General features: G+C 43.7%; 2 protein-coding genes across 3 annotated transcripts; both read right to left on the reverse strand.

The window, feature by feature from the left end:
• zgc:77375 (uncharacterized protein LOC402927 homolog) lies at positions 1–10,171 on the reverse strand. The gene is made up of 9 exons (XM_040116320.1): positions 10,055–10,171; positions 9,213–9,404; positions 7,746–7,858; positions 6,215–6,308; positions 5,811–5,844; positions 2,155–2,329; positions 1,871–2,047; positions 1,588–1,765; positions 1–1,021 (listed from the first exon to the last, which is right to left on the reverse strand). Exons 1-9 carry the CDS (start codon positions 10,169–10,171, stop codon positions 824–826), a joined length of 1,278 nt encoding a protein of 425 aa, XP_039972254.1. The 3' UTR covers positions 1–823.
• Positions 10,172–14,392: 4,221 nt separating this feature from the next.
• Positions 14,393–26,822, reverse strand: isy1 (ISY1 splicing factor homolog). Of its 2 annotated transcripts, XM_040115602.1 has the most exons (11): positions 26,650–26,820; positions 25,270–25,292; positions 24,220–24,271; positions 23,911–23,976; positions 23,470–23,512; positions 22,297–22,409; positions 21,716–21,833; positions 21,514–21,636; positions 19,921–20,033; positions 14,939–15,028; positions 14,393–14,636 (listed from the first exon to the last, which is right to left on the reverse strand). In XM_040115602.1, the coding sequence occupies exons 1-11, from the start codon at positions 26,650–26,652 to the stop codon at positions 14,529–14,531; spliced, it is 852 nt and encodes a 283-aa protein (XP_039971536.1). In that variant the 5' UTR covers positions 26,653–26,820; the 3' UTR covers positions 14,393–14,528. The 2 variants fall into 2 exon arrangements, with proteins under 2 accessions (XP_039971536.1, XP_039971537.1); XM_040115603.1 differs by lacking the exon at positions 21,514–21,636 and having other exon boundaries at positions 26,650–26,822.
• Between the last annotated feature and the right edge of the window lie 188 nt (positions 26,823–27,010).

Raw genomic sequence — 27,010 nt, forward strand, 5'->3', positions numbered from 1 at the left:
AGATGTCAGGGTCAGGTATCAGGAGTTTGAGGTCAGGTGGCAGATATCAGGGGTGAGGTGTCAGATATCAGGACATTGAGGTCAGGTGGCAGATGTCAGAGGTAAGGTGTCAGGTATCGGGTCAGATGTCAGAGGTAAGGTGTAAGATGTCAGGGTCAGGTATCAGGAGTCAGAGGTCAGGTGTCAGATATCAGGGGTGAGGGGTCAGATATCAGGACATTGAGGTCAGGTGGCAGATGTCAGAGGTCAGGTGTAAGATGTCAGGGTCAGATATCAGGAGTCACATATCAGGACATTGAGGTCAGGTGTAAGATGTCAGGGTCAGGTATCAGGAGTCAGAGGTCAGGGGTGAGGGGTCATATATCAGGACTTTGAGGTCAGGTGGCAGATGTCAGAGGTCAGGTGTAAGATGTCAGGGTCAGGTATCAGGAGTCAGAGGTCAGGGGTGAGGGGTCATATATCAGGACTTTGAGGTCAGGTGGCAGATGTCAGAGGTAAGGTGTCAGGTATCGGGTCAGATGTCAGAGGTAAGGTGTAAGATGTCAGGGTCAGGTATCAGGAGTCAGAGGTCAGGTGTCAGATATCAGGGGTGAGGGGTCAGATATCAGGACATTGAGGTCAGGTGGCAGATGTCAGAGGTCAGGTGTAAGATGTCAGGGTCAGATATCAGGAGTCACATATCAGGACATTGAGGTCAGGTGTAAGATGTCAGGGTCAGATATCAGGAGTCAGAGGTCAGGGGTGAGGGGTCATATATCAGGACTTTGAGGTCAGGTGGCAGATGTCAGAGGTAAGGTGTCAGATATCGGGTCAGATGTCAGGGTCAGGTATCAGGTATCACAGAGCCTTCCTGCTGCAGCAACAGGTCGACGGCAGCCTCCACATCCTCCACCACATGACTTGGCTCCACCAGATCTGGCTCCAGGACCAGGTCCCTGTGACCGTGGAACACTTTCTCCGTGACGGCGCTGCTCCGGTCGCTAGGCGATGGGAAGCGAGGGTTATAGACACCTGTGCACACCTGAGGGCAGGTAGAGCAGCACTGTGTTAATGACAGACTTTCATACATGTTGTTATCAGAGGGTCAGTGTTTAATATTTTTTACTCCACCGCTTTATACTATTATATGATACTGCACCTTGTTGTCAACTCTATGTTGTTATTGACAGTAAATATCCACTGAGGAAGACCATTAGATGTGGTTGAAAACTTTGTAAACAACAAGTCAAGCGGCTTCCTCTGTAGGGACGGTGCTCAAGAGCATTTCATTGAATCCGAATTCCTTCTAGGCTCTTACTGAATCTTCTCAGGTGGTTGGTTTGTCTGGTGGAGAATGAAGACGTCTGAGTGAACAATCTCCCCTGTTTTTATTCCCTCAGTATCAAACCTAAACCACAGACACTGGATTTCGCTTTAGCCCTCCACGGCCTTACTTCTGCATTTTGTCCATGTGTTGTTTAAGTTTTGCTTCTCTAACTCATCCGACCTCTTTTAGAGAGGACATGATTCTCTCTGGTGGACCGGAATAACGAAATCAGAGTTGGAAAAAACGTCTTTTAACTTTTCGTCTGTTAACAAGATACGTACCAGTATGGAGCGACACTGAGCAGCAGCAGACACCAGCTCCTCCTCCGGGACCGCCATCGTCACCTGACCCCCCGTTCCCTGGACAATGAGCTCGGTGCTGGTCGGCACGGAAGTGTGCTGCCGGGCCAGGTAACGGTTGTACAGGTTAGCACCGTAGATGTCTGTCATCAGGTTGTCGCTAGGCAACGAAAGGAAGGGGGATCGGTCACCCAACAGCGCAGACGCTATTATCAACAGTTCGGTTACCCGACAACGTAGACGGTGTTCCGGAAGGTTCGGTTACCCGACAGCGTAGACGGTGGTCAGCTTGCGGTTGTGGTTCTGCAGCCTCAGCAGATGCTCCGCGTACTGGTACGTGAGCAGACTGGGTTTTCCCAGCAGCGCCTGGTACTGGAGCTCCCGACCCGTCAGCTTCCTGTAGACAGACTCCAGACACAGCAGGAACATCCCGTGACCAAACCTACAGCAGCACAGCGGGGCCAAAACCATCACCACCACCACTGGGACAGGAGGATTTATATAAACTGCCCAAACACGTTGACTGAACTGGTGCGTTTCGCTGGTTACCGTGGAGACGGCGCCTCGGCCATCCACATCAGGTCAATGTTACAGGCCAGCACCGGCAGCTGAGCCGACAGTTGAGCGTCGTACTCGCAACCGGGACTCCCATTGGTTAGGAGCACGTCAATCAACAGCTGCAGGTTGGTCTCCCATTTGATTGGCTCCCCGAACAGGATAATCGCTATGGCAACACGGTAAGCAGCGAGGAAAAGAAAGAGAATAAGAGGGAGGGAAAATAAAGTTGTTTCTCACCGTCATACTTCATACTCCGGCTTTATTACAATTCAGCTCATTTTTATTTCACTTTTAAATCATATTTATGTGTTTCCTTTTCTTTTGCTATATTTTGTCATAATGCCTTTTTATGTCTTTTGTAACATACTTTAATTGTCCTGTTGTTAAAAGGTCCTGGACAAAAACATTTTCAAATACATAAACAAATTTCCATAGCATTCATTCAATCTTTATCGACGGTCAATGAGAACACGCTGACAAAGAGCTCCATTTAACTCGTGTGCTGAGATTACTGCATCAACTGAGTCAAAATGTAGACAAAGGAAAGAAGAAATAAAGAAATCTGAATGTTGTATTTAAATTTTGCATAGGCTTCACCCTCTAAGAGCTGTCGTTATTGGGTTTATCCCTTACACATGCGCAACCATGGAGACTTTCTTTCGCACCCTGTGCCCAGCACTGGGCCCCAATCGTATCCGTCTACGTTATACAACACGTGCTCGACCTGAGTTCTGCTCCCTCTTTTTCTGCAGCGACCAGTTATGCAGTCATCTGTATAGGAAAGGAGAAGTGAGCTCTCAGTGTTCTGCCTGCAGTGTCCGTCTTTCCCCCTCCTGCCATGCTAGCTACATCATGAACTTTGACCTCCACACCTGCTGTGAGTCATGCCTCGGCCCAGGCACGCCGGCCTGCCCCTCAGTCCCCAGGCCACATGCCCTTACTGTGCAAGGTTTGCCTGCGGCGGAGAAGCAGCAGCGAGCGGATGGTTTTGCAGCACTCCCGGAGGGCGATGATGACGATGACAGCTGGGCTACGCGTGCTAGCTTCATTGTTGAGGAGGCACTGGACATCCTGGACCCTCCCGGCCTGGACAGTGTGCGCAATGCAGGGCAAGAATCCTCTGACTCTGCTTCCTCCATTGCTGGCTCCACTCCTGGTTCTCCCTTCTCACTAGTGGAAGACATGGAGATTGGTGGCAAAAACGAGACTCGCCTGGTGCAGCAGAATGCCACTCCTCCTCTTCCGCCTGCCAGCCATCATCCTGCCTGCGGAGCTCTTCTCCAGGACCTACCAGATATAAATAAGAGATATCAGTGTACGCAGATGCATCTCTGTACGGATGGAGAGGAATGTGTCAGTCTCAGGTTGTGGAAGGAAAATGGCCAGAGCCTCCATTATGACACATGAACTGCTTGGAGGTGTCCACCGTGTTCAAAGTCCTGGAATTCTTGGGCCCACTGCTGATTCATTGCAGTATTCGCTCAGCTTGACAGCAGGAGATGGCCAGGAGTGTATTCCAGGCAAGCAGAACCGAGGTGTGGCTACGGGGGGTCCAAGTTCGGGAGAGCAGGTTCTCCGTGGGTGCAAAGGCGGACCCTCCACTGGGGGTAGATGCATTTTCCCATCACCCGTGGCCCCTGACCCTCCTCTACGCCTTCCATCCCATCCCCCTGATACCTGGCCTCTTAGCATGTATCCAGGACAAACAGTCGTTGGTGATCCTGGTGGTTCCAGAGCGCATAATGGTTCCTTGGGAGCTCCCATGGCGCAGAGATGCACTGTTGCAGGTCAACACTTCTATCCAGCATTTTCCCATGATAGGCCAACACCTGTGGGCCTGGCCCCTGAACAGGAATGTTTGGAGAGCCTGGGTGCGAGAGCTCCATCCACGACAGACTCTTAAACGTCAAAATGGTCCGCTTTTCAGCGCTGGTGTGTGGAGAGCGGCACCAATCTCACATCATGCCCCTTATCTCATGTACTGACTTTCCTCCAGTTGTTAGCAGACAGAAATCTGGCTCTGTCTATGTTCTAAATTTATGCTGCTGCCATCTCATCCTGCCATGAGGGTTTCGAAGAGAGATCTGTCTTTGCAGACCCACTTACAACCGTTCTTAAAGGAGTCAGAAAACAGTGGCCTGTGACGTATGCGATGGTGCGCCAATCGGATTTGACCCTGGTTTTGCACTCTTGGACAGCCTCTATTCGAGCCAATGACACAAATCTCTCTCAAGTTTCTGACCTTTAAAACAATTTGGTTGTCTGCCCCCCCGTTCGGCCTTGTAATCCGAGATGAAGGGAGCGTAGCCACTTGGAGGCCGAATCCTGCGTTTCTTCTTAAAATTATAACCTCTTCCTTTAGATCCAGAGCGATTTCCTTGAAGGCTTTTTTTCCTCCTCTTCGCAGAAACAAGATGGCGGCGGTGTCCCATTGCCTCTGTCCGGTGCACACACTGTCTCATTACAGGGCACGCACATCAGCCATCAGACAGACCCAGCAGCTGTTTGGGCACTATAGAGAGCATTCTCAGGGGATGCCTATGACTAAACAACGGCTGTCTCACTGGTTGTGCGAAGCCATCGCTCACTCAACCCCTGCATGAAATTCACACTCACTGTGCGAGAGTCGTGTTCTCCTCCACAGCTGTTTTCAATGAAATGGCAGTGGAGGACAACTGTGCAGCGGCATTGTGGGCTTCCCCTTGTCCTTTTATCTGTTTTTACTTACTGGACACGTTCGAGTTTGAATGTGCTTAATGAGTAGTAACACACCTTTTACACTCACACATCCAATGCTGTATGGAGCTTGGTGTGTGTGTTGCAGCTGCCACATGTTATGCCCTCTAATGGCGTATTTGTGATTATTATACGAGCCTGGGGACTGTCACAGTGCATAACAATCGTCACTCTTCCCTTCCCAACATAAGCTTCTTGAGTGTGTCTGCTGGTTAGCTCAGTTGGTTAAAACACGGTGTCAACAACACAAGAAGGTTGAGGGGTGGATCCCCGTAAGAGATCAATGATTGTTCTTCCCTCACTTCCCATGAGACACCAACCCAGGAGGTGTATTTTGCCACAGTTACAGGCATGTTATGTGATTGAAAGGGGTTATTGCCCTGATTATTTCAGACAGTGCTTTGTCCAAGGAAGGGCGATGGCTTCATTGTACTGCCTATGTGTTGTGTGCCAGTCATGGTGTTTTCTGAACTGGGGTGCTAAGTGCTTTTGGACAAGTGGTGCACGGAACACATCCAGCTTTGCCGTTATCCCAACAGCAAAAACTCTATAATACCAAATAAAAATGTTGGTCACGCACCGCAACCCCAGGTTCTACGAGTATAGGTGTAGTCCAGTAAACTGCGGGCCCCACTGGCTCCAACTATGTCAGCTGAAGAAAAAACCTGGCTTATTGGGAGCAGAGCTCAGGTCACAAATAGCAAAAGCTCTTAGAGAGCAAAGCCTCTACTCATAGAATCTGGGGTTAAGTATGTAACCAACACGAGCACTGTCACTGAAACGTCCAATTAAGATTTAAAATATGAGTTAGAAGGAACGACACAGAATAATGTTAAATAATGTTAAATGTTAATATGTTAAAATAAAATCACTAACCACTAACCACTTGTTGTGTTGTGTAGTTGTGTTACCTTCTATTTTTGGAAGACTCTGCAGAGGAGATGACTGAAACAGAACAAACACTGTTAAATCACTGACACTTTCCCACCTGCTGGATCTTCATTGACATATGATCAAGTATAAAACATCAGAACACAAATAAAGTTTGTCTCCATAAATCTGTTCCTCTGCAGCTGAGGCCTCGCACAGTGTCGGATAATCTAGTTCTCATTTCTTTAACCAAAATTGTGACTAAATTCACAACGTAGCTGAGATGAAACTGATATAATTAAACAACTGAGACTAGATCTTTTCTGTCTGGGAAACAGAAAACAACTGCAGGAACATTCTGTAGTTGTTTTCTGTTTCAATGTAGAGCCTGCAGAGAGCTGATACAACTGCAGCATGTGTCACCTGTCTCAGGTGTAGTACTCACAGATAGTTTGGGTCTTCTGTTGTGGTCCACCATGTCCAGCAGGGGGTGATGTTCTCTGAGCTGCTCGATGCTCACCACCTTCTGAAAACCTAAACTGATGACAACATGGTCGAGGCTTCAACACTCAAACCCACGAATCTTGAAAACTAAGTAACCGTCAGTGTGTAAACTGAGCTCATAAATTCTCACATTTAAACAAAAAAAGCACGAAACAAACAAAAAGTAAGCAACATTAAATCACACGTTCATTCCTCAGAATACAAACACTCCTATGAACACAAGCTTCAGTGTTTGTTACTGAATACACAGTTCGCTGATTGAACATCTCTCCTGATTTTAACATCATTATCAGGTGAGCTGATGATCACTGCAGCACCACTGTCATCATCAGTGGGAGAAAAGGGACGAGGAATCCATTTATTTTCTTCTGATTCCTGTCAAAATACTTTGTGTAAAAACAATATTTCTACAGCTGTCTGTATTTTAGATGATGACAAGTGATGTATGGTGTGTTAAATAAAAGTAAATGTTTGTGATCAATAGAGAACAGAAACAGGAAACCGATGCGGTAAAGTTCAGTCACAGTCATCAGTTTATCTCGTTGAATGTAGACTGACTGCAGTGTTGAATCAGACTATAGACTTTATTATTTACATTTACAGCAGCATCGAGAAAGCACAAGTCAATACATAAAGTGAACTACATTCTAACTACATCATTTCTGATACTGACTTCTGCATAAAGGACACATTTCTTTGATTACTATTGTTTGAATAATCTTGATGAAATTACTGTTTTAATGTGACCTAGTGCTGTGCCCGTTCAAAACATGATTGTTGTCTCATCAATGAATCTAATCGTCATCATCTAATTTCCACGTCACTGCTGCCGTGTGATATTAATAATAATAATAGATCCTATTAGTCGGATACCTGATTGGAAAATACTGGACCGTAAATTCGAAAGGACCGCTGTGACACATACACTCGCACTCAATTCATTAGGTACACCTGGGTAAAACTAATGCAGTATAATAAAACGAGCCTGGAATAAATCCTCCCTGCTGAGGGTTATCATGTTCAGTTTTTATTAAGTCTGTTTAAGAGGATGTTGCTTTATTTTAATGGTCATTTTCGGAGGCTGTAATTTGTGCTGCTGTTGAACTGCACTGGGTGATACCAAGAGGTGTTCCTAATATTTTGTCCTTCCCATTTATATGAATTAAGGTCGACAAAATATGTTATTTCTTGGCTCTGTGAATATTTTACAAATATGAAACCTTCACAGATTTAACAATTCATACCACAAAGTGTAATAACTGAGCTTTTTGCAGTTGGAGGTGTCCTATCATTTATGAAGGAGGTCTATGGGGAAAATGCTCTTAGTTATAGTACCGTGAGCGACCACTGGCCGAGTGGGGGCGCCCATCACATCTATTGATACGGACATGATACATTATCTGTGGTTGCTGTGAACCTAAGAGGTCGAGGTTCAGACGTCACCCAGAGGTCAAAGGTCAACTGAAGGATACCTGATGGCAATGTCGGTCACTGGTCCTTGTCCCGACACCAGCACGCATTTATCATGGAAACTCTTCAACATTTGCAAAGGACTGTGGGAAAGAACCACCTGCTCTGGGGCAATCTACAGAGAGAGAGAGAGAGAGAGAGAGAGAGAGAGAGAGAGGGAGAGAGAGAGAGAGAGAGAGAGAGAGAGAGAGAGAGAGAGAGAGAGAGAGAGAGAGAGAGAGAGAGAGAGAGGGAGAGCGAGAGAGAGAGAGAGAGGTCACATGACCGTCACATGGTCCAATCCCAGCATAGCAAAACAATTCTTTGAATAAATAAGAATTAATTAAATCCTTACGTACAACTCAATTAAGTAAAAAAAATATGTCAAACAAAAGTTAAAATTAAGCTAAGTAATCACAAAAAACAAAAGAAAAACAAAGCAAATGGACAAATATATATATATATTAAAAAAATATCTCTTACACGAGATCCACGTCAATCCAATTGGATTCAATCCAAGATAATTGTAATAAAAAATATTTAAAAATTAACCGTTAATAAAAAGGTCAACTAAATAATAATAATGCCCTTCACAAGAGAGCAGATGTGACGATCGTGTTTTCAGTTCAATTCTATTCTATTTCATTTATAAAGCATCAAATCACATCCTCCACCTGTCTCTCCTTCAGCTCTTTCTCTCTCTCTGTCCTCTGCCTGTCTGTCCCCCAACTGTCTCTCTGTCCTCCAACTGTCTTTCCTCCTCCTGTCTTTCTCTCTGTCTGTCCTCCACCTCTCTTTCCTCCGTCCTTCCTCAACCTGTCTCTCTCTCTCTCTCTCTCTCTGTCCTCCACCTGTCTGTCCTCCGCCTGTCTCATCTCTCTGTCCTCCACCTGTCTCTCTGTCCTCTGCCTGTCTGTCCTCCGCCTGTCTCCATCTCTCTGTCCCCTACCTGTCTCTCTGTCCTCCAACTGTCTTTCCTCCACCTGTCTCTGTCTCTGTCCTCCACCTGTCTGTCCTCCGCCTGTTTCCATCTCTCTGTCCTCCACCTGTCTGTCCTCCGCCTGTCTCCATCTCTCTGTCCTCCACCTGTTTCTCTGTCCTCTGCCTGTCTGTCCCCTACCTGTCTGTCCTCTGCCTGTCTCCATCTCTCTGTCCTCCACCTGTCTCTCTGTCCTCCAACTGTCTGTCCTCCACCTGTCTCTATCTCTGTCCTCCCCCTGTTTCCATCTCTCTGTCCTCCACCTGTCTCTCTGTCCTCTGCCTGTCTGTCCCCTACCTGTCTGTCCTCCGCCTGTCCCCAATCTCTCTGTCCTCCACCTGTCTCTCTGTCCTCCAACTGTCTTTCCTCCACCTGTCACTCTCTCTCTCTGTCCTCCACCTCTCTTTCGTCCACTGGTCTCTCTGTCCTCCAACTGTCTTTCTCCCACCTGTCTCTCTCTGTCTCTCTCTCTCTGTCCTCTACCTGTCTGTCCTCCACCTGTCTGTCTTACCTGGACATCCAGCAAGTGAGACAGCTGTTGGGACTTGTGATGTCTCTGACAGCTTCCTGCGTTGGTGACAAAGACGACAGGAAACAGGAAGTTGTTGTTATGGTCCAGAAGCTTCTGGAAAGCTCGTCGAGCGGCCGGGATCACCGAGCCGCCGCGGAGCAAGACGCCGTCCACATCAAAGAGGATGCCCGCCTGGTAGAGACAGACAGGTGAGGCCGACCCAAGTGAGAGAAGCAGAAAGGTGAGACGGAGACAAGTGGGACAGAGACAGACAGGGGAGACACGTTTCTGTCCTTTCAGCAGTTAAATCGCTCTCCGGCTCTTGTTTGTTTACACTGATTAACTCGTTAGATCTCATTTGTCTCATCTGTGTAAAACCTGAATTGTGAAAAGGAAAAATAATTGTTATAACTATTTAAAAAAAAAAAAAATACATGTTTAGTACAGATGTTAGAAAAATTCTTTCTGTCTTCCGCACTGTTAGACTCAATACTCAAGATGAACTTTTCTTCCGTGGGTCTGTGGTGCTGCATTTAACGTTTAAACGGTGCAAAAACAAGACCAAGACAGAACAGTGCAGTTGTGGAAGTTGTTCCTGAACTCATTCTTAACATAAAACAGGTTCAAAGAAAACAACGAGCAGCTAAACTGTCACTCAGGGGACATTTTAATCATTTACATTACTACTCTGACTTCAGTTGACCTGCAACCAACTGAAAACCCTAAAACTCAATGGGGGCAAAAACCAGGTCCCCACAAGGAAGGGGAGTCCCCATAATGACAGTGATTTATCAGGTTTATGTCCCCATAAAACACCATCACGCACACATACGCACACTGACCTGTCTGCTGGCCGACATGTATCTGAGCGTCTGCTGCAGGAAACCTCGACACCACATGACGTCTGTCAGCGAGCAGCTGTGTGCTGCCCATTTATACTGACAAAGCTGTGACGTCATCGGGGGCTGGGGCTACAACACGACAGTGATGGCAGTCAGATAAACTACTACACGTTTATTTATCAACAAATACAGTCTGTCTGTTGTTATTTGTGTCTGGGGCAGCATGCTGAGTCACATCAGCCGCACAAAAACCGCTGCTTTTACTCCCGTCAGCCGAGGGAGTAAACAACAATATCAACAGACTGTCGCGGAGCAGAGAAAACAGAAGAAGCAGCAGCAGGAAACAACCTGACAGAGTCTCTACCTCGCTGGGCGTGGTCTGCTGAGATAAACTCCTCAAAATACAGCAGCAGAGACCAGATCTCCCAGCTGTACTGGTGTACTGGTCTCTTTTCACTGGTTACCGGCGATTTACAAAAGAGTTTTTAAAATTCTTTTGTTTTAAAGCTCTGCATAGACAACACTAATGTCAACAGTCGTGTTGTAATGACAACGGTGGCTGAAGCTCTTAAGCTACCATCACCACCACCTGCTCCTGGCAAGAAACTTCGTTCGGCAGCAGAGAAAACTTCCATACATGTGTTAACGATGCGTGTTTGATTGTAACCGTCAGTCAAATAATCTTATAATTTCATCTTTCTGTAACTCACTTTGGTTTATGAATGAGCTCCATCGATAAACCGATGTGTTGCAGTTTATATCATTAAAAATAACAACAACAAATCTTTCACATCTCTTCTCTCATCTCATAGGACCTTTGCAGCTCTGCCCCTTCAGCCCTGATTCTCATTGGTGGATGAAATTTAAAAAATCCAGATGTTTTTCTTTTTAATTGTGTCTGAATCTGTTTCCGAAAAACCAGCTGGGTACTTAATGCCACACCAGCAGCTCCATGGATGTTAACATCAGTCGGTCAATCACTTTGGCTCAGACGGAAATATCTCAAACTATGACCAAGTATTCGATCATAAACCAAAGTATTGGACAAACTGACTTGATGATGGCGCTAGTTGAAAAGTCAGAGGATCACCAGAGTTATTCCAGTTCACCCTGAGGGGAACGTGGACGTCTGAACCACATTTAATCACAATCCATCCAACAGTTGGGGAGATATTTCAGTCTGAACTGAACATTTAGTCCGGACCATCATTTAACATCTACAGAGTCGAGCTGCCGCCGCGGCTAAAAATAATCATTTTATTTATTTTACAATTTCATTTTTAATTTTCAACATACAGAAACAAAAATCCAACAGTAACACGATAACTTCTACATGTACATGTACTGAAACAGTTACAAAAAACAAGCAAACAACAAAAACAACAGAAACACAAAATACACAGAACCTAATATAACAACTCCATACGTGTACATTAGTCCAGCTACATGTCTAATTAAAATAAGACCCTTTAATTTGGTAACATTAGTTATACTGCAGTTTAGCTCCATAATCCATAATCCAGGTCATTTTCAATCTGGAGTTGGTTTTCATCTGAATATTTTAAATATGCTGAGTCTAAAACATGAAATCAACAATAAAATCAGATTAAAAAAAACTTTTTATGACACACACTGAGGAACTCAGAACTTCTGAGGACACGACCTCAGTCAGCGACACGTTGGCTGGAAAAGGTTTCTGATTTATTTATCAGAGAAAACCTCAGTAGGAAGTAATGAGAGATATTTCTGGTCTTGACTTTAGAGGCTCCAACGCTTCAGTCGTTGAGCTGCGTAGAGTCGACACTGCAGAGTAAAACGCACGCACTCACACACACACACACACACACACACACACACACAGAGAGACACACACACACACACACACACACACACACACACACACACACACAGACACACACACACACACACACACACACACACACACACAGACACAGACACAGACACACAGACACACACACACTCAGACACAGACACACACACACACACAGACACACACACACACACACACACACACACACACACACACACACACACACACACAGACACAGACACACACACACACACACACAGACACACACAGACACACACACACACAGACACAGACACACACACACACACACACACACACAGACACAGACACAGACACACACACACACAGACACAGACACACACACACACACACACACACACACACACACACACAGACACACACACACACACACACACACACACACACACACACAGACACACACACACACACACACACACACACACAGACATGCCAGCTGCTGATTAAATGTGGCTGACGGCAGTTTTCTCTCACATGACATCACATGCAGCGTTCAGCCATTAATCAGCCAATCACATGCTCCAGCAGGCTGCCACCAATCAACCAATCAGCTTGCTGACTGAACCCGCATCATGAGACACAGACGGACTCAGAGGAACCTGAAGAACCCGGACGAGGACAGAGACAGACAGATTTCCACATACAGACACAACACCGTGTCTGTATGCGGTGATGCCAATAAAATTCTTCTAGTTTGAATGTGAGAAAAACAAGGTTTTGAGGCCACGGTCACTTATAGAAATATGAATAAACAGGTAAATCTGTTTTAACACAATATAAACACTTTGTATATGAACCTCTCAGCCCCAGCAGATCAATTATCAGATCAACAAGCTGATCAATCAGTTATGAGTCTCTCGTAAACAGTTGCATCACTGGTTAGTTGTTACTGTTCTATAATCAGCTTCACCATCCTAATAAATCAAACCTACATTTTACACACACACACACACACACACACAGATAAGCCACAACATTAAAAACAGTCAGTGGTTTTAATGTTGTGGCTTAATGGTGTATAAAATCGATTATAAATAATAAATATAAAACCACTACCGTGAAATAAATCTTCATTATTCTGAAAAAGGAAATGTGTGAATCATCCAGATTTAAAGCTGATGAGACTGAGAACTGGAAGGAGGAGGAAACGTTTTTGGCCTGGGACTGAGAGGGTTAAACAGTAAATCTGAAAATTCCCTGATATAATCAAAAGCTGAGAGGACAGAAATAATATTTGGACTGAAGCTGACTTTAGACTTGATGTGCGATACCTGTTTACCTGTCTGATGTTGAATCCTGACCTGTGGTGGAAGAAATGATATTTTTACTCTTGTTAAAGTACCAATACCTACATCCTGCTGGTTTAATCCAGTTTAATCCAGTTTACTTTATAAAACGATCATGTTCTGTACTTCAAACTGTAGAGTTACTGCAGCTGTCTGATAAATGGAGCACAATGAAAAGTACTGTATATGTGGTGGACTACCTTAAAACCGTACCCAAGTACAATACCTGAATAAATGTACTTAGTTACTTTCCACCACCGCTGCTGTCACCATGTCAGGGATTTACATAATAATAATGAAGCCACTGCTGTGGCGTCGTCTCCTCAGTGAGGAGATGAGTCTGTTTCATTCACATAATCCTGATTCGGGCTGATGTGAATACTGCATGCGTTTTAAAGTAGTATGAAGCCTTTAGCGACTCCAGAGGGAGCTGAGCGAAGTCTGATAATTGTCCTCAGGTGATGTCACCTGAGTCGCTGTGGGTCGGGTCTGAGGACTATGAATCTGAAGAGTAAAAAAATCTGGGGGTGTGGAGTTAGAAAGAGGTGAGCCGACCAGACCTCTGTAGCCCCCCAGGCTCCAGGATACATTAGCTGCTATAAGCATAACACACTCCAGTCTACCGCCCAACTGTCAGAGGTCCAGGTGCAGTGTGGGTAATGTAGGCAGCAGGTTTTGAAAAGGAAGAAGAATGTGTGGAATAAAGTTGAGGATCTCTCTGGTTCTGCTGCCTGGAAATTGATCCTTCTCTTTTTAAAACTGTCCATCGTGAGTCTGACTCTTACAGGAGTGTGATGATAAATCTGTGGAGGACTCTTAATAAACTCAGAGGACAGAATTCTACATATAAACAGAACATCAGGGCCGACGCTTCTGCAAAAAACCTCGGATTACATTCAGTCTCAGGAAGACTCTTCCAACCTGTCCCGCACTCTGCTTTAATCACATTAAGACCTGGACTTTATTGGACGTTTTCAAGCTCTAATAATTCTGCAGTCAAAACTAACCAGCGTACATGAAAGGTGCTTTGGGATTTTGGCCTGGTCGTATATGAGCCGATCTTTGTGGTGGTTTTGTGTCTCCTTGTGGTCGCTGGATTTAATTCTCTAAAACCTGCAGAGACACGTTAGTTAGCAAACCCTCTGAAAATCTGTAGAACCAACAAAACAAGACGAGAACAACCTGAGCTGAAGAACTTTTTAATAAGAAACAGGCTGAGTACAAAAATGAGCTGATATTTACATCCACACTGTAACATAGACAGGTTGCAGACAGACAGACAGGTGCAGACAGACAGGATAAGACACAGACATGCAGGTTAAAGTCCCAGCAGAGTCCTGGCCTCTTGACTTTGAGCCTGAAGAGTCTCGCTGGCGTAACGCTGCAACAACTCCATCTTCTTCCTCCTGACCAGAGCCTCCTCCACCTGAGGGACAGACAGGTCAGAGAGGTGAGACGGGTGGACAGAGCTGTCTGTGCGTGTGTGGACGTGTATTGACATCTTCGTGAGGAGTCATTTTGGTATTTCTACCGTTGTGAGGACATTTCTGTATTCTGATTGTGAGGACATGTTGACCGGTCCTTGCCAACTTTGAAGAACTATTGGAAAGTTAAGACCTGGTTTTAGGGTTCAGGTTAGAACCAGGTTTGGTTAGGGGCCTGGGAAAGCATTATGTCAATAAGGGCTCCCAAAGTGTAGAAAGACGAGTGTGTGTGTGTGCGTCTCACCTCTCTCTGTGAGGGAACAGGTACATGTGCGATGAAGGTTACTCCTCCCTCCTCTCCCTCCTGCTCGCCCCGGCTCTCTTCATCATCAGGCTGCAAAGTGACACAAAGCAAAGAGTGTATGTCGAGTGTGTCGAGAAACTTGAGGAGAGGCCAAATCAACAATTTGGTGCATTCTTAAAAAGAAGGAACGGACTGGCTCAGCAACGCCGAAAGGCCTGGAAGACCACGGAAGACAACTAAAGTGGACGATCACACAATTCTTTCCTTGGTGGAGAAAAAACCCTTCACAACATCCAGCCAGGTCCAGAAGACTCTGGAGGAGGCAGGTGTGTCCTTGTCACAGTCTACAATCAAGAGACACTTTAGTAAATAAAGAGGGTTTAAGACAAGGTGAAAACCACTGGTAACACTCAAGACCAGAAAGGCCAGATTAGATTTAGGACTAGAAAACAGACTCTAGTTAACTGTGTAGACAAATTATTTAATTACCCAGATTGTGGTTTGGTATCTGGGATTCCCACTTACTACGGATCATGTCACCATATAATTCAATGAAGAGTGTGAAATTTTCACCCGGGCTCACATCTAAACTACTCACAAGACCGAAATAGCTTCGGCGCCTGAATGCACTGACACAAGCAAGATGGTGGACGTGACGGACGTGCTAACAGAGCTAATGTAACTCTGTTCTGAGTTTGGGCTGAAGCTGGATGGTAAAGATAATCGTCTCGAGGTGTGACCGAGGCTGTAGTAGCAGTAGAAGGCAAGCTGTCTGAAGTTGAACAGGATGCGTCGCTGCATACCAAATGCATTGAGCAATTGGAGGGCCGAGTTGCCATGGTAAAAGATGAACTTGAAAGTACACAGGCTGAATAAGCTTCAACTGCAAAATGGCTAACGCACTTGGAGATGAAGACTGACAACTTAAGAGGACTGAAGCAGGACGAGGAATCTGTGTGTGTTTGGTCTCTGAGAAGGCGCCAAGGGTACTCGACCGCTGCTGGATCTCGTTCGGCACGCGCCGCTGAATTGGTTGGAGCTCGGCCTCGATCGGTACCTCGTGCTTGGGCGGCACCGAAACCCGAGAAACACAAAGCGGTTCTTATTCGCTTCTGGATATTCCAACATAGAGAGACCGTCTACCGTCGCTCACAATTTCATTGGGAAATACAACCTGAAGGACGAACTAACGGGGATGGACTAACAGGACTGGTGAGGTGAGTGTTATGACACGGTGCATCTTTCTTCAAAAGGGAAAGGAATGTAAAACGTATTGTATTAATGACGAGTAATGTATATGGAGTATGAATTGGGTCTTGCTACATTTTGTTTTCTTTTCTTCTAATTCTTATTTTGATACAGGTGTTTCATGATTAAGTGAAAGTTATAGTATAGTAACTTCATAGTCATCTCCTTCCAACTAATTTCTCATTTTACAAAACAACAGATTTTCTGAAGTGAGGGATAAGATTTGTTTTCAGTTGAGTGGATTGTTGTATAATCTGGTATAGATATATACATAGATATCCACGCTCAAACTGAATCTAGTTTGGATTTACGGTCCAAATGATGATAATCCAGCATTCTTCCATATGTTTTTACTTACTTTGCAGGGTATGTTCATTCTAGGTGGAGATTTTAACTTCACTTTAGTGCCCACAAAGGATCGCTCTCCTAACCTTGACCCTACACACGTACAGACAAGCAAAGTGTTGATGCAAACCCGCAAAGGTTTAAACTGGGTTGAACTATGGAGGGAAGTGAACCCAGATAAAAGTGAATACTCCTGTTATTCAAGCACATAAGGTACTCACGTATTGATTATTATTTGGTCTCATCTGGATTACTGACTAAAATTAAAGAATGTTGGTAGGATAGTAAAGTGATAAGTGGTCGATCAGCAGTGTCATTAAATCTGCGTATAGATACATTTATCCACAGTTGCAAGAGATGGTGTTTCCCAGTCAAATTGCTACAGGACTCAATTTATAAAATCTGCTGAAAGATGCATCGATAACTATTTTGAAATAAACCTTGATCAGACTTATGTCTGAGTAAGATGGGAGGCTTTTAAGGTGTATATTAGAGGGGACGTTATCAGTTATTCGACTTTTAAAGCTAAACAATGCCATATGGAAATGGAAACATTGGGAAAACAAATAAGGTTGTTGGAACGAAACTTGAATAATGATAACTTGTTGAAAGTAAAGGACTTACAAGTTACGAGACCGAAATATAATAAGTTGCCAAAAGTTTAATGTGTCTTAAACACTTGTACTATGATCAAGGAGAAAAATGCTGTAAATTGTTGGCATGGCGACTTAAGAAAATACAGTCGGACAGGAAGATTAATGGCATCAGGGCACCTGCAGGTGGCCTGACCTCGGACCCATTGAGATCACAACTCTTTTAGGGATTTTTATTAGTCTTTGTATGCATCAGAATCCTCACTCTATTCGTTCCTGAATCAGCTGCAATTTCAGACTTTGTCAGAAATTGGAAAGCAGGAACTGGACTGTAGTCTAACAATAGAGCAATTATCAGAGGCCGTTCAGAATACGTAGAGTGGGAAAGTACTGGAACTGGATGGCTTTCCTACTGAGGTTCAGCAATAGACTTCCTGCCCCACTACTGGCCATGTATGAGGAAACCCATGTAAAGGGGAATAACTACACCATCCTTGATACGTGCAATGTTAACTTTAATCCTTGACCCTGACAAACCCCCAACTGAGAACTCTTTTTTTCAGAACTAAAAATACTCACTAAAATACTCTGCAAGGCCATGGCCAGAAGACTAGAGTCGTACCTTCCACATCCCGTTTGTAATGATCAAAACGGCCGTGTCAAAAACAAACTTGGATTTCATAATATTCAACGTGTCCTGAATATTCTGTATGAAAAACAGGATTCTAAACCATTTTTATCTCCAAAGATCAACTAGAGAGTACTGTCCCTTATCGCCTTTGTTATTTGTATTAGCCATTGAGCCTTTAGCTATGGCCATAACAGTTCATGAAGGCATCTCAGGTATTACTTTTGGTGGTCATGAACATCATATATCTTTGAACGCAGATGATGTTACACTTTTTCTTTTTAAAAACAAATTTGAAGGACAGTATTCCCCAATTAATGAGTTTAATCAAGACTTCTGGAAATGTCTCGGGGTATAAAATAAACAACTCAGAGTCAGGATTAATGTTTTTGAAAAAAGATTACAGCCTATTACAGATACACCATTCACAAATACTAAGGAAGGTTTGGCATACCTAGGGGTTAAAATAGCCCTGAGGCGAAACAATTGGTTCATATTATAATAAATAATGACCCCTTGGTAGACACAAATGCCTCTCTATATTATTGGTCGCTTAAATATAATTAAAATGCTAGTGTTGCCAGAATTTTTATATCTTTTCCGATCACTTGCACTTCCACTAGCTAACATTTTAACTACTTAAATACTTTTAACTCCTTTTCATAGCATGAATGATTTATTGAACAAATTTATCTGGAATAATAAAAACGCTAGACTCAAATCAATGCCATTATAGTTAGTGTATGAAAGAGGAGGGCTTCAGCTGCCCAGTTTAAAATGGTACTACTAGGCCGCCCAGTTAAAATTAACAATGTATTTTTTCTTTGTGGATCCCCTTCTAGCTCGGTTGGCTACAGAGCAGATATCAAAATCAGGACTTCCTCCTGAGTTTCTTTTATATTCAGGTAGGGTTAAAAATCAAGTAAAACAGACAAAGAATCCTTTTCTATTAAATAACATGTCAGTGTGGTACTCTGCACATCAACATGTTGGTGAAACACCTGCATTGTCAAAGTTCTCCCCTATATGGGAGAAGGAGATGGTGGATTTAAGTTGTGGTTTAACAAAGTTGTAAATAAAAATTTCAGATCTATATGTAGAGGGCAGTCTGCTGTTATATTCATATATGTGTATGGGTTTGGCAGCACCTTCATAAAGTGGATTCAGTTACTATATAAGGAGGCTGCAGTGAAAAACAATGGGCTCCTTTCTGAGTATTTGCACTGGGATTGGGAACAAAGCAGGACTAGCCCCCCTCTCCACTGTTGTTTCTTGTAGCTATAGAGCCGCTAGCGGCTGCCAGGGGATAGACTGACCTCCCAGGTGTTTTGGCCACGGGGGTGGTGCATAAACTTATGCTATATACAGATGACATATTGCTATTTGTGTCCGACCCTGGACACTAAATCTGCAACGGATCAGAGATGGGTCCTGCCCACTTCACTAGCTCCTCATATGCTACATCTGTTGTGAGACGTGTCTGATTTAATCGTAGCCACAAACACGACAGGCTTTTAGTCAAGGTTCCTTGGAGACGAGCCTGAGGCGACAAAACAAACATCTTGGCCACGAAAACACAAGAGAGCAATGAACTCTGTCCCTCAACAAGTTCAAGTACTGACCAGACGTAAACAAACCTTACGTAAAAAAACTGTACGTAAACAAACCAGATGTTATTTTTTTTGGTAAGTGACTGTGTGTGTGTTTTTGTCGACTGTTGCAATCAGTCGCTCCTATCGCAGATCTCCCCAGCTTCTGTAATCTCATCAACAGTTCATCTGGTGTGAGATCAGCTGTGTTTGTGAACCCTCACATCACCATGACAACAGTTTGGGGCAAAAAAATGCGTCGCTGTTTGAGCAAATTTTCAAAGTTTTGTAGTCTAAACAGACCCTAGCAGGTCAGTGAAAGAACCTGAGGAACCTCCTGTAAGAACCTAACTATCCTCCTGTAACAAGACTAAGGAATCTCCTGTGAGAATTTGAGCAACCTACTGTAAGAACCCTGAGGAACCTCCTGAGTTCAGAATAATTACTGGGGCATCAGAACCGCACAGTACTGATCAGACTATGTGGACATGTTGTTCTGCAGGTGATGTGATGTACTCAGGTCTGCTGAGGTCAGCTGACAGTGCAGCTGCTACTTTTTCTGAGTTGGAGGCAGCTCACCTCTTCGTTGAGGACGGTGTAGATGCTCTCCTCCTCCTCTTCCTCCTCCTGTTTCTCTCCTGACAGACGAGACTCCTTCTCCGTCCTCCACCTCTGCACCGCCTCCAACACAGCTACACACAAAATACACACAAATACATAGAGCAGCTTCACCTACAGTCTGATATATCTGTTGAGGTTCTCAGTCATCCAGGTCATGGTGTTTCTAAGCGCTTTACGATAGCAACTGGACTTGCTTGAGGTTCTTGAAGACATTTCACCTCTCATCCAAAAGGCTTCAGTTTTTACTGACTGGTGGGGAGATCCAGGCTTTTAACCTCTTGTGGGGTCGTAATCACCTTGACAGTTGTTAGGGTCATATGTGAGTCGTTAGGGTCACGTGAGTCATGGTGTGAACCGGTTTTCAGCCTGATTCAGCTGCTTATGTCTGGGTGTTTTGTCCTTCTCTTTTCCCTTGGTCCTTGTGGGTCCTTTTTGTATAGTTCAATGCTGAGGCTTCTGTGATCTTCAATGTGCACCGCATAGTCCAAGAAGGCCAGACTGACGAGAGAACCTGATGTTGCTGTCTACTGCATTGATGTGTTCTGTGAAGGCTTCCACTTCCTGTGTGTTGATTTTGACCCAGGTGTCATCCACGTACCTAAACCAGTGACTGGGAGCAGTTCCTGAGAAGCAGATCAGGGCTCTGCTCTCTACCTCTTCCATATAGAGATTGGCCATTATTGGTGACACCATTAGCCCATGGCACAGCCATGCTTCTGTCTGTAGAAACACTCATTTTACTGGAAATAGGTCAAGCTGGGCATATATGTGGTCTGAGGTGAGGCTGGTTCTGTTGGACGGAGTGCTGTCCTGTAGCAGTTGTTGCCTTACAGTCTTTACTGCTTCTGGGGCGGGAGTGCATGTGAAGAGTGAAGTGGCATCGTCGGATACCATGGCTTCATCTTAATCCAGTTTTCTTTTTCTAACTTTGTTGGCAAAATCCTGGGAGTTTCTGATGTGGTGTAGAGTGTTACTGACCAGAGAAGCTAGGATGGTGGTTAGGTGTTCAACAATGTTGTAGGTTACCTAGATTCTTACTGATGATGGGTATGAGCAGGGCTCCTTCCTTGTGTATCTCGGGGAGCCCATAATCGCATTAGATGGCTTCCGCTGGGGAAAGGCAGTAATATAATGGTCGGTCAATATCTTCTCTTTCCAGTTATTGTATAACTGCTGGTAGGATCTTGCCTCAGTGACTCATAGACTGCGTCGCTCAGTCGACTGGTCACCTTGGCATGATAATCAGCCTTGTTTGGCACCACTGTGCGTCTTCCTTTATCGGCCGTCAGGATGGTGATGTTCCGGTCTCTTTGTAGCGATGCCCCAGTGCCTTCATTTCTTGGATGGTGAGGTTGGAGGGCGATGCTTTTGCACTGGCGAGGGCGGCTAATACCTTCTTGAAATATCTTTAAGAACCTCAAGCAAGTCCAGTTGTCTTCGTAAAGCACTTAGAAATACAGTCTGATATATTAATACTTTATAACTGAAGCGGCTCTTTCCTGATGTTCTGCTTCCAGGTTCTTGTCTGAGTGGATTATAAAATGATCCCACCTTTTCTCTCGTACTGTGTTTCCAGGGGAAGCAGGACTCCGTCATCTTCATCTCTGTACCCGTAATACTCTGCATCCACATCCTTCATCAGCTCCGCCCTTGTCTTCCTCAGCGCCGGGGCAGCTGGGAGTCACATGATCAGTGAGGACCAATCATCAGTGTGTACAGTACAGGTTGATAAAATAATAAAATGTTTACGTACGCTCCTTCTCAAACAGCTCCCTGACTCCGGGCAGGTCTCTGGCTGCTCCAAAGTATTTATACCCTCTGTTTCCTGGAACCTCCTTCCCCTCGTGATCCAACATCTTCGGACCGACTCGCTGAAACACAAACATGTTATCAACACAACTGCAACTGACAATTATTTTCATTATTGATTCATCTGTTAAGTATTTCCTTGATTAACTGATTAATTGTTCCGTCGATAAAATGTCAAAAACAGTGAAAATCTATTATTATCTGAAACCAGCACATTTTTGGCATTTTTTGCCTAAATGACTGTTCACTATAGTTTGCAACTAATTTTAAGACCATCAACTAATTGTTTCAGCAGCTGTGGTTCAGGAAGTAAAGGAGGTCGTCCATTAATCGCAGGGCTGGCCTCCAGCTCCTCGCCCCTGCTCCTTCCCATCTACTACTGCCCTGCTCCTCCCTCCATGGCTCCTCCTGCCCAGCTCCCCTGCCCCCAAATTTCAGGTGAACGGTCACTGGTTTCCACAGCTGCCACTGGTTGAGGATATTATTAATGTCATGATGATTGTTATTATCATTATAATTATTTACCGCGTAGTCGGGTCCTCCCAGCTCTTTGATCCGAACTTCCCAGTGACCTTTCTCTCTCAGCAGCTTATTGATCTCATCATTCAGATCCCGAATTCTAAACTCCCCCAGACCGGCTGAAACCAGATAGACAGGTTAGACATTAAAAAAAAAGACTAAAATGATGATTTTTCAAAAAAGGTCCAGATCTCTGGGAAACACATAGTTTCACATTAGGAACACACAAATTACTAACCTGTACAGATTATAATGATTTAGGAGTGAAAGTAGATTCCACTGGAGGTTTTAACCCAGCATTAAATGAACTAAGAGAGAAAGCACGCAAGGCATTCTATGCAATAAAATGTAAAATTTGCATTCAAATCCTAGTTTGAATCTGGCTCAAATTATTTGAATCTGTCATAGAACCAATACTCCTGTAAGGTAATGAGGTGTGGGGCCCTCTCTCTTACCAAACTTCAGCCCAACTAGACAAGCACCGAGTCAAAACTATGCATTTAGAGTTCTGCAAAACCATCTTACAGGTGCACAGAAAAACCAAAAGGGCCAAGAACTGATCAAAGAAAGCGTCCCTTCACTAATCTGATCCTGACGCTTAGATGACAAACACTTTAAAACCCTGTTCTGCCTCAGGACCAGTCAGAGAACAAATCAGTTTGAATCAACGACTTAATTAAAAACCAGAAACAAAATTATGTCATCCATCGGAACACACAAATAAAATTACAAAGCAAAATGCAGTGCTATCTGGCCCTAGATAGACAGTACAGTGTGGCAGACACCACAGTGTCTGACATTAAACACAGAACCACCTTGACAAAGTACAGACTCAGCGAGCAGAGCCTGGCCAAGGAAACAGGCCGATACAAAAAAAACATGGCTCTCCAAAGAGGAGTGGTTCTGCCAGATGTGTAACGAAGACAGAGCTGCACTTTTTAACAGAATGCACAAAACTCTCTCAACATGAAATGATGGAACTGGAGTGAAAATCCATCATTGAATGCCATGTCATAAGAGAAGGTGGGGGTCATTAATGAAGTCTGTCCGACAGGTTCATCAGACTGCGTCGGTGAAAACTCGTCCGAAGGCTCTAGTGTTAAAGTCTCCGTAACACCGAGAGCAGCAGGTCACTTCTGCCTGTGATGGTCCAGTTGTGTCAGTCAGGTTTAAACTCACCGTTCTGGATCTGAGCCACTTTCTTTGAGATCTCACTGATGATCTGAAACAAACACATTAGTCAGATATATGAGTACTACTAAAGTACACAGAGTGCTGAAGTGTTCCTGCAGTGCACTACTAACAGTAAGTCGTCTTCATGCTGGTCATAGTTTAAACTCCAGGTTCTGATTCTTTATAAAATGTCGGGGCTAAAGAAGCTGTCAACATAAAAACTGAAGGAGAGAAGGCAAACACGACTTCCAGGGGGCATTTCTCCACCAAACAACCAATCACAGAGCTTCACGTCTGCACTTTCTTCTTTGTAGAAACCTGATTAAACAATCAGCTAATCAAGTACAGCAACAGCAGCTGAGGTTCAAGGTTAATGAAGTTTTTAAGGACTGACAAAAAAGTACGTAACTAAGGCTAATATTGTAATCAGCAATACAGAGTTTGTACCTGTCGTCTCCATTTCTCAGCTTTAGGAAGTTCGCTGCACTCTGACGCCAGAAAAGGTCTCCTTTCCTACAGACAGACAGGTTAGACAGAGAGAGAGACAGGTCAGACAGACAGGTCAGACAGAGAGAGAGAGAGAGAGAGAGAGAGAGAGAAAAGAGAGAGAGACAGGTCAGACAGACACACAGGTCAGAGAGAGAGAGTGAGAGAGACAGGTCAGAGAAAGGGAGAGACAGGTCAGACAGGTCAGACAGACAGACAGACAGAGAGAGAGAGACAGGTCAGAGAGAGTAGAACACAGTATAGTCTCACCTTGACTTTTCCCTCCTCCAGCTGAGCCTGTCTGAACCGAGCCAGAGCCGTCCTGAGAGACAGAGCAGAGGGACACGGTTAAAGCAGGAGAACCACTGTAGACAGACAGATGGATATTTTATCATAGGGCTGCAACTAACAAATATATTTATTATCAATTAATCTGTCACTTATTTTCTCGATTCACTGATCAGTCGTCGATAAAGTGTGAGAAAGTTTTGAAAAATATCGTCCATGTTTCCATCAGGGTGACGTCTTAGGATGTCTCATCTGATAAACTGTCCAAAACCGATAGAAGGCAATAAAGACAATAACAAGTAGCAGATAACACGACGGTCCTAACAGAGCACAGAGGAACCAGTAGAACCAGTAGAATCAGGACCAGCAGCTGATGGAGGCTAACTGGTCTCTACATCTAACTGCAGTTTTTTTTCTAATATTTCTTTCCAATTGGTCAACTTTTCTACTTTTCTGTGCCGATACCGACCACATTTATTAAGATATTACATTAGAGCAGAGACCATTGGTTGATTAATTGATTAGCTGATCAACAGGAATCGAATCAATGCATCACTTACAAACTTTTTCAAGAACAAGTGTCAAATAGTCAGTGGTTCCAGCTTCTTAGATGTGAGATTTTTCTGCTTTCTTTTTGTTAAACGACAGGAAACTGAAGGTCTTTTGGTTCTGAACAAAACATCTTCACTGTTTCCTGATGTTAAACAAAACAAATGATTCATCCACTAATCAATAAAATCAGCAGATTAACCCACAATGTTATGACCTTCACATGAGCGAACAGTATTTTGCTTTAATACAACATTCATAATCACTGTTATATTTACTGCAACCAGCCGCCATAATGTGTGGTGGTGTTGGTCTCTAGAGTCCTTTAACCCATTCAGTTTTCTTTTCTCTTGCTGTGTAATAATATGACATTTTTAATAACTGAATGTAGCTGGTTTTAACACAGAACAGATAAATGATCATTTATCAGTTAATAATATTACAGCCCGTTATAACCCTCTTCAGGTATACTCCTGTACTTACATGGCCTTCTCCGCGTTTCTCGCCTGTAGAAACAGAGACAGACAGTTAGGATGCAATAACTGAAAGGAACCTGCTGATAACCAATAAAACATTTCATGTATTTTATCTCATTACATCTTGTATTTCAGCAGAAATGTGCACTACGATGCCTGAATTAAAGTGAACTGAACTGAATTCAACTGAATATTTATCTGCAGCTCAAACTGATGTCTTCAGTCTGTGCAACAGTCCGACAACCCAAAATATAAATTAATTTATAATGATAATGACAAAGAGTCTTCAATCTGAATCTTTAGTCTGGAAAAGGGTGCGTTTTAATTTAAATTATTACTTGATCTAAACTACAGGCTAAATTGACTGAGAACTGGGTTAGAAGGGAAGCTGAGACTGGGACCAGAAAAATGCAGCCAGATCACACCAGACTCCATCCAAAAATCAGGCATTTTATTACAGACTGTGTGTCTGAGATCTGTGATTTGAAAAGCAATGAATTGCATCATCTGGACAGTTTTTTGGTTAATATGAATTAAATCTGATCTCTTAAGAGCAATCAATCAAAACTGTCTGTTGCTGGCTATGCACTCAGAAAAACAGAGTTTAACTAGATTTTAACTAAGATATTATCTTCACATTAGAATCTGCTGCCGTGAAAACTTCACAATATTTAACACATGAGCACTAACTTAACGTTACGTTGAGAAAAGGAAAGTACAACTGCAGTCAGTCCACACCAGACTCCATTCAGAAATCTGTCATTTTGTGACTGACTGACAAAACAGGAGTGAAAAGGGTTTTTTTTAATTAAAGTTTGTCACATAACTTGCAGTTTTATTCCAATAAAATCAGTTTTTAAACCAACCACTCAGAGCAATTGTTTTGGTGGCCGTGAGTCTGCCTGGTTTATGTTTTTATCACTTCTGCTTGGTAACTTTTAACTTTTCACATAATGTGAATCCACAGGCTAAAAAAATAGTTTAGTATGATACACTAGGCGCACGTTCACTTGAGCATCAAAGCTGGAGGCTAATTCATATTTAACTGACCCGCACTGACTTGAAGCTGAGGCAGGGACAGAACAGCGGCAGCCTGCTCGCACCAGACTCCGTTCAAAAGTCTCTCATTTTATCATGCATTTTGTGCCTGGGCCCTGTGACTGACTAGGAGAACAGGAGTGAAGGCTTTGTATTCATTACTAATGTCTCCTGAAACGTTCGTCCCCGAATTTAAGTTTCGATGAAGCTGAAACTTTCATTCTGATGAATATTCACTGATACAACAGCTAAAGAAAATAGGCTAGCATGCTAACTGGCCGTGTATCTGAGATAAATAAAAAGGTAAATGAAAAGATGAGTCAGACTGACGGTCTGCTCGGCTGCTCACCATTTCTGCTGCTGCGTTTTATGTTTTTATCAAGAGCCCGGCGTCAAACTGAACAAACTTCAACATCAGACGATCAACACACGCCGACACTCACAGGAAGTCCGCCACCAGCTTCTTCGCCTCTTTCCGGTCTCCTGAAGGTGGAATCGTGGCTCTACTGCCTCCTGCCACCGTGGCAGCCGCCTGCACTGCAATAAAATGACCTAAAACAAAATAAAATCAAAGATATAAAAATAAAAAATAAATGAAACATCAAATAAAATACTATTTAAAAGTTAAAAAAAAACTAATGAAATGATTTACAATAAACTAACTATAAAAGTAAAAATACCAGAAAATAAAACAAAATAAAACTATGACA

The sequence above is a fragment of the Xiphias gladius genome, chromosome 21, assembly GCF_016859285.1.
Source record: "Xiphias gladius isolate SHS-SW01 ecotype Sanya breed wild chromosome 21, ASM1685928v1, whole genome shotgun sequence".
Taxonomy (NCBI): Eukaryota; Metazoa; Chordata; class Actinopteri; order Istiophoriformes; family Xiphiidae; genus Xiphias; species Xiphias gladius.